Genomic DNA, 10664 nt, shown 5'->3' on the forward strand with positions numbered 1-10664 from the left:
TTCTGGTTTGGCACTGTAGGATAAACACTGGACTGCTAGCCACAAGGTCAGCAGTTCAAACCCACCAGCTGCTCTAAGGGCCACTAAGGGCCAGACCTGACTTGACAGCACTCAACAACACACATACACACACACAAATATGTATACACATTTGTTGTTGTTGCTAAGTGCTGTCCATTCAGTTCTGACTCATAGCAACCCTGTATAGTGTTTCTGAGGAGAAGCTGGTGGGTTTGAACTGCTGGCCTTGCTATTCAAACCTACCTTGTGGTCCAGTGCTTATCCTACAGTGCTATACCAGGAATATAATAATAATAATAATATATAATTCCCCCTAACTTCTGAGTAAGGGAGTGTTGTGTCACTATATGATGAGCCCTTGACTATCATCCACGAGGTCAATGGTTCAAGCCCACCAGTTGCTCCATGGAGAAAGATGAGGCTTTCTGCTCTACAAAGATTTAAAGCCTTGGAAACCCTGTACAGGGTCGCTATTAGTTGGTACTGACTTGACGGCACTTAACAACAACTTCAGAGTGAGTTCTGTGGGGACAGAGGACAAGGGTCTCTGAAAAAGGTTTGACAAGTCTCACCTCACCTTTTCTAATTAGGTCAAATTGGTCCTCTCAAGCAGCCATCAAATTAGCAATGGTGAGAACATTGCAATTAGTCTGAAGTTTACCTCATTACACCTTCCAGTCAGCCCAGAGCAGGCAAAGCTGAGTCATATAGGCAGGTACTTTCTCACAAGACTCATCATTCAAGTTTCAGCCTCAAGTTTTTTACAAACCACATTCCAAGCCTGCAAATTGACAGGTCTTCATTTAGCTCTGCACTGAAGTGAAAGAGCAAAGGCATATTTACTTTAAAAACATTTTCTTATATTCTAACACATATTTTGCCTAAAATGTCAGTACGTCTACTTTCCTGGCTGTTTAACTTTTACTAAGGATTTGCTCACATCAGTACACAGCCAGATGAATTGGGAACTTCAGTTCATGAAAATGACTTGCAGCAACTCATTATTTTATGGTTGCAGATGATTTCATTACCAGATTTCCATCTAATCTATCTCTTAGCAATTAACTAGTGATTGTTGTTGTTGTTAGCTGCTCGATTATGGTGACTCCATGCACACCAGCAGGCAATATGGCCTGGTGTAATTACAACCCAAAATAACTTTTTTATATAAATGTCTATTTAGAAGAACTAGATAGAAATGGCCTTAATCATAGAAGATCCATTTTCTTTTAATAGTGATAGCATCGTCACTAAAAATAGAAATTGCCCTTAAAATTGTTAGTATTTTAAATAAAAATACTTGTCACTACATTGATCTTTAACCAAAGGACAGTGATCACTGAACCCTCAGAACATGACCACAGAAACTTGTAATATTTTCTGCAGACTTCGTATCTGGTACAACAATAAAAAGGATGCTGCCACCTATAAGCTTAATTACTTGGTGATAAGGAACAGGAAGATACTGGCTGTATTTCATGGATATAACTCTAGATTGTATCAAAGAAACTTCTCACACTTAGAAGTTGAAGGATTGGAGACTTCATGTTATATGAGGGAGGAGCAGGAGGAGCCAGATGTATTGGGACACTCTAGCAATGTTTCCAGCCTACTTTTTGTTCTTCCATTCCTGTCAGCTAAACCTGCTTGATATTCTTCCTGATGTGTAGAAGGAATTACAAGTAGAAAGTACATGAAAGGATTTTTCAAACCTATAGAGTCTTTTTCCCACTTTTGAATTAGTGCTTATCTTGCCAAGAAAAATAAATGCAGATGTTGGACCATGTCAGAAATATTTTCAAGAGAATGGATTGTTTCCTACAGAATGGTGATGTGGCTTCTGATTCTGGTGGCGTATTTGTTTCAAAGAAATGTGAATTCAGGACATATGCCAACTAAAGCTGTGGACCCAGAAGCATTCATGAATATTGTAAGTTGAGACTTTCTATGTTTGGGGGAAATTAAGTGTCTATACATGTTAATGTTTGCAACTGTGTATTATCTGCATTATGTATTAAATTTGTATAGTGTGATTTATGATAGCATAGTGGAAAAGTCGCATACTATACTGGAAAGAATGCTAAACTGGTGATTGGTAGACCAGGTTGGGTTCTCCTCTAACAAATCTAGTAGGCCAACAACTTAATCCCTTTGGATCTCAAGCATAATTTAAACATTTCCTTAAAATCATCCATGAACAAAGAACTCATTGAGATCTTTTGGGTCAAACCCAAACTCTCATGATTGTTTCCATTTTGTTTGGGCTTTTTATTCTTTTTCTATTTTCACCTTTATGATCAAGGCATCAGCCTTCGCTTATTGCAACCTGGGTTCTCTCTTCTAGCTGCATCATGTACCATTCAAATCTACCCATTTATTTCTCTTTTGGACTGGTAACTGTTGAGTAGCAAGAAAAGGACCCTAAGTAAGTGATAGAAATGTTTTCTGTGAGTAAAATGCGTAAACAATGTGTCATCTCTTTAGGTCTCCCAGAGATTTTTTGTGTGAAGGGAACTTACTTTCAGATTCTTAACTAGATTTTAATAATGGCCACTGTCTACTAACACTTATCCCATACCAAGCTTGATGCTGACAGATACACAGGTATGATTTCATTTCATGCTCACTGCCCCATGCAGTAGATATGATTACCTATGTTTTTCAAATCAATAAACTGAGAATTAAAGAAGTTAAGCAACTTTAACTAGGTCACGCCACCTGGTGTATGGTAGAACTACAATTTAAATCCAGATCTGCCTGAACACAAAGCCTATAATTATAACCACTACCCAATAAACACTCCCAGGTGAGAATGAGGAGACTCTATCTCCAGATGAGTAAAATGCTTATATGTTTTGTTCATGCTCTATAGACTTACCTAATACTTTACAGAAAAAGAAAATATAACCTGTTTTATATAGGCACTTGGAGTCCTGGTGTGGTGCTGTGGATAAAGCACTGGACTACAAGGTAAGTTTAAATCACAAGGTTGGCCATTCAAACTCACCAGCTGCTCCTTGGAAACCCTATATAGGGTCGATATGAATCAGAACCGACTTGACAGAACTTAACAACAACAATATAGGCACTTCTTTAAGGATTCTACAATTCTGGCAAGTCATGTAAATACTCTAAATCTACAGACTGATCAGTATCAGGTTTCTTTTTACCATTCCAGTCATTGGCTTTTGATGGCTTGTTTAGATAGTTATCAGATTGGTATTGGTCCTTACAAACTACCCTTCTGACACTGAGAAAATCTCACACAAATTTTTTCTGGTTTCATGAGTGGAGAGAATCTCTTCAGCTGCAGATATTGCCAATCTCCTGATCTACATCCACAGGGTGTGCCAAGCACCCACAGACTTGGGGTTTCAGAAGCCTAAGACTAAAACAATTGAATTGAGTTCTGCTATTGAGAGACAAAGTGAAACAGAAAATGTATGTAATTGTTGTTGTAGAGTCAACAAAGTAGAATAAAATTCAGAGTGTGAATTGATGTAACTCTGTATATTGAGTTATATGGATTACAGTCTAACATATACATATTTTGGTATACATCTGGCCGCATTCATCTATTTTTCTTGCAAATGTTTATTGAGCAATTATTTTTAAAACACCCACAAACGCTGTATTGTCAAGTCAACTCCGACTCACAGTGACGTTGTAGAACAGAGTAGACCTTCCCCACAGGCTGTAATCTTTATGGAAGCACACTGCCTGCCTTTCTGATTAACAGCCCAGCACTTTAACGATTGCACTGCTAGGGCTCCTTGAACACCTACTAGCCAACCAATTAACCTACTACCATGGAGTGGATACTAACTCATAGTGCTGCTATAACAGAAATACCACACGTGGATGCCTTTAACAAATAGAAATTTATTCTTTCACTGTGTTGGAGGCTGAAAGTCCAAATTCAAAGTGCCGATTGTCTCCTTTCAGCATCTGTAGGCTCAGTATTCCTTGGAGTTCCCCATGTATCTTCCCATCAATCTTTCCCTGGATCTAGGAGTGTCACAAAGCCGGTGACCCAGGTCCAAAAGACACACTCGACTTCCATCCAGCTCTTCTTTCTTGAGCCCTGCTTGCCTGTTCAATCTCTTCAATATTTCTAAAGAGATGGACTCGAGACACAGTCTAAGCCTTAGATTGCATCTGGCCTCATTAACGCCATGTTATTGTTGTTAAGTGCCATTTAGTCGGTTCTCACTCACAGTGATCTCGTACAGGGTTTCCGAGATTGTAAATCTTGGCAGGAGCAAAAAGTCTCATCTTTCTCCCTCGGAGTGGCTGATGGACTCAAACCATAGACCTTGAGGTTTACAGTCCAGTGCTTTTTCTACAGAGCCACTGCGCTCCCTCATTAACGTCATAGAAGTGAGTATTTACAACACATGGGGTGATTATGTCAGATCAGGGACAATCACATGGGATCATATCACGGAGATTTCATCGTCGAGGTAATTGCTACATCTTAACTGCCCAATCACTGAGAATGCAGGCTTAGCCAAATTGACACAAAACCTCAACTATCACAGTGTCTGTAGTCAGAATAGACTTAACACCAATGGGATTTTTATGTTATTATTCTTTATACTTTACACCCTCTTTTCCAGTGTAACATTCAGCCTAAGCATCATCTGCTGTCTGTACACAATGCTCGCTGTGATTATAGGCCTTTCTCTTGTTCATTCTTTCCTCCCTCTTCAGGTTTTTGAGTAACTACTCAACACGTCCAAGTTCTGATGTGGCACTATAGTATAAGAACTGGAATGCTAATCACAAGGTTGGCAGTTCAGATTTACCAGCTGTTCTCAGAAAACCTATACGGGGTCGCTGTGGGTTGAGACCACACAACAGCAACAACTCCATATGTCCTGGTGCTACAGGATAAGCTGCAGGATGACTGCTAATTGCAAGGTCATCAGTTCAAACCCACCAACTGCTCCTTAGAAGACCTGTACAGGGTGGCTATGAATCGAAACTGACTTGGTGCCACTTAACAACAACTCAACACATATGGGCTATGGTTAAAGCACTCAGTTGTGAACCCAAAGGTCAGCCATTCAAACCCACCAGTCTCCATGGGCTAAAGATACAGCAATCTGCTCCCGTACAGATGACACTCTTGGAAACCTTATGGGGGAAATTCGACCCTGTCTTATAGGGACATTATGCATAAACATAGGAATAACTTGACCACATGATTTTGTTTGTTTGTTTCTTTTTGTTGTTGATGTTTCTTTTAAACCAAGAATAACTTGATCAGAACTTTTGTTTTGATTTTTTTGTTTGTTTTTTTAAGTTTATATTGAATACTCTGGTAGCGTAGTAGTTACGAATCGGGCTGCTAACCGCAAGGTCAGCAGTTCAAAACTACCAGCTATTCCGCAGGAGAAAGATGAAGCTTTCTGCTCCCGTAAAGACTTACAGCCTCCGAAACCCTGTACTGGGTCGCTATGAGTCAGAACCCACTCCACGGCACATAACAACAACAACAACAACAACAACTCTAGGCTCCATTCAAAGTCTCCTTCTATGAAACCTCATCAGACAACCCTTCTCAGGGTGCTCTCGCTGTCTGAATACCTTGACTTCTATGTTCACTCACTTCCTTCATCCCTCACTGGACACATCACATAGATCTTCTTACTACACACTTGCCAGATGTCCTCCATTCTCACATTTGCCACATTTATTTTACCTACCCAGATAATCTACAACAATGGTTCTCAAGGTGTAGTCCCTAGGACAAGAGCAGCAAAATCACCTGAGCATTTGAAATGTAAATTCTTCTGCCCCCACCCAGACCTACTGGCTCTGGCCCCAGCAATGTGCATTTTAACAAGTCCTCCATGCAATTCTGATACATGTTAACTTTTGAGAACCACTGGTCTATAAATCACTGAAGGAGAATTATACACATGGGTGACACACGTGTACACACACACAAATACACACACATTACATTTCTTAAGACTTGGTTAACTGAATTTAACTGTTGTTGCTGTTGTTAAGTTGCATCAAGCCGGTTCCAACTCTTGATGAACTTGTATAGTGTTGCTGAGGATGTAAATCTTTACAGGAGTGAAAAACCTCACCTTTCTCCAGCAGAACTGCTGGTAGATTTGAATTACTGACCTTCAGGCTAGAAGCCCAGCTCATAATCCACTATGCTACCAGCAATTGATAAGGAGCTCTGGTAGCGTAGTGGTTACGAATCAGGCTGCGAACCTCACGGTCAGCAGTTTGAAACTACCAGCTGTTCCACGGGAGAAAGATAAGGCTTTCTGCTTCCATAAAGATTTACAGCCTCGGAAACCCTATACAGGGTTGCTATGAGTCAGAACCGACTCCACTGCACATAACAACAACCACTAGCAATTGATACTTATTTGGAGTTCCTAGTATGGTGTTATAGGATAAGCACTGGATTGCTAACTACAAGGTAGACAGTTCAAACCTACCAGCTTCTTGGAAATCCTATGCAGGGTCACTATGAATCGTAATCTATTAGATGGCACTTAACAACAACAACATTTGGAGAAGGCTGGTCAGGGGAGGATTTTCTCAGAAAGTAGGCTGAAAAGAAGAGTCTGGGCAAGAAATATAAGTATCTGCTTAAACAGCGTCCAAAGGAGGACAGAAAAGTTCAAAGGCACCTAAGCTGACATAAACACCAGTATTTGTTTCATAAAAGCTGGACAAGAACAAACTGGGATAGAATAGAACCCTGAAGCATCTTTACCACCAAATCCCAATAGCATACGTCTGTCTGGCATTGTCTGGTCCACCAAATCCTAATAGCATACATCTGCCTGCATTTTCTGGCACTAATTAAGAACACGGGCTATAGTGGCTGGCAGATCTTGATTTGAATACAGGTTTTGCCACATAACTAGCAAGAACTATCACATACTTTCTGGATAAGTTGCTTAATCTCGGTGAGTGACAATTTCTTCATAGAGCTGTTACGAAACTCAAATGAAACGAATGTAAATAAAGCACTGGGCTTATTTGTCGTTGTTGTTAAGTGCCTTCCAGTCAATTCCTACTCATAGTGACCCTGTATAGGATTTCCAAGGCTGTAAATCTTCATGGGAGCAGAAAGCCTTAATCATAGATTAATTCACAGTCCAGTGCTTAGTGTATGGAGTCTCCATGTAGTTTCTTGTCCTATTTAACAACATGGGCTATAATGGCAGACAGACCCTGATGTGAGTTGAGGTTTTACCACATAACCAGTAAGTACTGTCACATACTTTCTGGATAAGTCACTTAGCCTCTGTGAGTGGCAATTTCTTCATAGAATTCTTATAAAAGTTAAATATTGAGTTTGAACCACCAACTTTGCAGTTCAAACCAATGTTGGGGTCTAATGCTGATCCTATGATGCCATGCCAGAACTCAGAAAGGTAAATGAGACTAATGTAAATGAAATACTAGACAGTCCTCATGCACTGCCATAGGATAAGCACTCAACCTCAAGGTCATTTTGAACAGCAAGATGAAAAACAAGGTTCCAGGATTTGGTGGAATGAAAATTGTAATCTTTGAACAAACTGATGAAGCCCTGGAGACACTCACTCATTTATGCCAACCTACTGGAAAAGATTCATACTTATTCTCTTTCCAAAGAAAGATGATCCAACAGAATGCAGAAATCATCGAATAGTATCATTAATATTACATGTAAGTAAAATTTTGCTGAAGATAATTTAAACATGATTAAAGCAGTACATCAACCCGGAGCTGCCAGAAATTCAAGCTGGGTTTAGAAGAGGACATAAATTGAAGAATATCATTGCTGATGTCAGGTGAATACTGGTTCAAAGGAGAGAATACCAGAAAGATGTTTACTTCTGCTTTAATGGCTATGTTGTTTTAGTGCCTACTATGTATCAGGAAGGAGCCCTGGTGTGGCACTGTGGGTTAATGCACTGGACTGCAAGGCCCCTCTGAACCTCAAGGTTGGCGGTTCAAGCTCACCAGCCACTCTGATGCAATCCTCTACAGGGTTTCTATGAGTGGGAACTGACTTGCTGGCACTTAACAACAAATGTATCAGGAATAAAGGAACCTTGGTGGCACAGTGGGTGAAGTATTAGGTTGCTAACTGAGGGATCGTGCTCGAACCCATTAAACCCTCCAAGGGAGAAATACAGTCTGCTTTTCTAAAAATGTGCAGGCTCAACAACCCTATGGGGCAGGTCTACTTTGTCCTATCAGAGCACCATAAGTCAGAATCCACTCAATAGTTGTGGGTTTGGTTTTGATTCAGTTCATACTTGGAAATAAAGTTAGGGTAATATAAGCATTCTCTTTATACATTCTTTGTAATAATCCCATGGAGTACGTACCATTGTTGTTGTTAAGTGCCACTGAGTCGCTTTTGATTCATTGCAACCCTGCATTGGATTTTGGAGGAGCAGCTGGTGTGTTTGAACCGCAGACCTTTCAGTTCAAACCGACTTTGTGGTCCAGTGCTTATCCTAAGCACCACACTTAGTATTACTAATTTACAGATGAATAAACTGAGGCCTAGCAATGTGTTAACTAAATTCCCAAGTTTAAACAGCTTGTTCAAATATTAATGTTAATTGTTGTTGGTAAGTGCCTTCCAGTAGGTTCTAACTCATAGTGATCCTGTATAGGGTTTCCGAGGAGCAGCTGGTGAGTTTGAACCATGGACTGTGTAGTTCAAGTCCACCTTACTGCTGAGTGCTTATCCTATAGCGCCACACCAGAACACCATTAATGTTAGAGACAGGATTAAACTTCAAGCTGTGGGACTCCAGTGGCTTTCTCTTAATGGCTATGGTATACTATCGTCCCTGATTCTACAGTGAGCCTATAGGCACCTATCTGGCCTTCTCCACTCTTGTTCCTTTAAGGAGCTAAGAGAACAAGATCCCCCATGCTCTGGGTAATGACAGGGGACACAAACATTGAGAATATTTACATCTCTGTAACTTCATGCTTCCCAGATCATTTCTTTCTATAACTGTATAGAGTAGGGTGTTTTTTTGTTTGTTTGTCTGTTTTTTTTTAAATCCATGGGCAAGAACTCTGAAACCTCTAAAACTATATGAGAAAATGTGTGTGTGCCTGTATGATTATTCATTTTTTATAATTCTTCTCAAATTATCTAAGGCATCCTTGCCCTGCTCTTAAATGTGTGGTTATAGTACTAGAAATAACATTTTAAAATACATAGTCCAGAATATCCCAAAAGTTGACCTGGGACAGGTGTCAGACAGGCTTCACTAGGATCACCCGATTCATTCTTCACCTGCACTGGACCTGGGAATCTGTATGGTTAAATGCTCCAGTGCTTCAGATGTACTCCCAGCTTTTAGAATCAGCGTTCTGGTCCATCAGAATTCCTTGAAGAGTTTAATAAAACACTAATTGCAGGACCCAGACTTACAGTTTCTGAATAAATAGTCTAAAGCAAGTATGATCATTTTCAAAAGTTCCCAAGTGTTGCTGATTCTGTTGGTCTAGGGATCATACTTCAAGAACCACTCTCCAAGCCCAAACTCCATGTTACAGGTAAATAAAGTGAGGTCTGGAAGGGGTTGACTGGATTTTTCTCAGATGACATGATTTATGAGGGAAAGAAAGGATTGCTTGTTTATGTCAGGCAGCATCAAAAAATCTACCTTTTTTACTTTCTGAGGTTATTGAGAACCTACAATGAGATGGATTGGAACCATGGCAAGAGCAATGGACTCAAGTGTGACAACAATTGTAAGGATGGTGCAGGGCTGGGCAGTGTTTCATTCTGTTGTGCATATGGTTGCTATGAGTCAGAGCTGACTTGGCAGCACCTACAATAACAACAGCTATGCATATAACTGAGATTGTGTTTATTCCATAGAGTGAAATAATTCAACATCAAGGTTATTCCTGTGAGGAGTATGAAGTCACAACAGAAGATGGGTATATCCTTTCCCTTAACAGAATTCCTCAAGGCCTAATGCAACCTAAGCCAACAGGTAGAGTTCATAGCCACAGGGCAGCCTTCCCTGCAGCAAACATTTCTTTGTGATTTCATTATGTAGACCTTGGTACAGATTGCAGTTCAGTGTTGGAGTCAAGGAACGGCTTCAGTTTCCCCATAATCCCAGTCGCTGCAACTCACACCATCAACTATTTCAAATACATATAAAGTGCTTACTTCTCAAAGACACCTTCAAGAATGGCCCATTCCTTCCCACACTTCTAGCATGTAGCCCTTACCTTCAATCCCTCCAAAATAAATATTTTAGGACATCTACTGATAGAGTCCCTTGAACAGTATGCTTCCACTCCATGCCATGAAGAATACAAACTCTAATTTATCCTCTGGTGCTCACCCCCAAACATGCCCACATTCATAATTCAAATAGCACCTTAAATGTTTGTGGTCAATAAGAAGGAAGTAAGCTTTTGACTAAAGAAATTTTAAGAACCAGGCTCTTCAATTTTTGCGACTTTTTTTTCTTTCTTTCTTTTTTTCGCCCCCAGTGTTTACTGTTATTCGTAAGTGCCATCTAGTCGGTACTGACTCATAGCAACCCTACATAGGGTTTCCAAGGAGTGACTGGTGGGTTTGAATTGCTGACCTTGTAGTTTGCAGTTTAGTGCTGATCCTA

General features: G+C 40.2%; 1 protein-coding gene across 1 annotated transcript in view; it reads left to right on the plus strand.

Annotated features, from left to right (window-relative positions):
• Positions 1–1630: 1630 nt before the first annotated feature.
• Positions 1631–10664, plus strand: part of LIPM (lipase, family member M) — a 28256-nt gene continuing 19222 nt past the window's right edge. Inside the window, exons 1-2 of the mRNA XM_006831124.1 lie at positions 1631–1951; positions 9908–10025. Coding sequence (XP_006831187.1) covers positions 1805–1951; positions 9908–10025 — 265 coding nt within the window. The 5' untranslated portion in view covers positions 1631–1804. The remainder of the gene's footprint in view (positions 1952–9907; positions 10026–10664) is intronic.

The sequence above is a fragment of the Chrysochloris asiatica genome, unplaced genomic scaffold (assembly GCF_000296735.1).
Source record: "Chrysochloris asiatica unplaced genomic scaffold, ChrAsi1.0 scaffold00003, whole genome shotgun sequence".
Classification (NCBI taxonomy): domain Eukaryota; kingdom Metazoa; phylum Chordata; class Mammalia; order Afrosoricida; family Chrysochloridae; genus Chrysochloris; species Chrysochloris asiatica.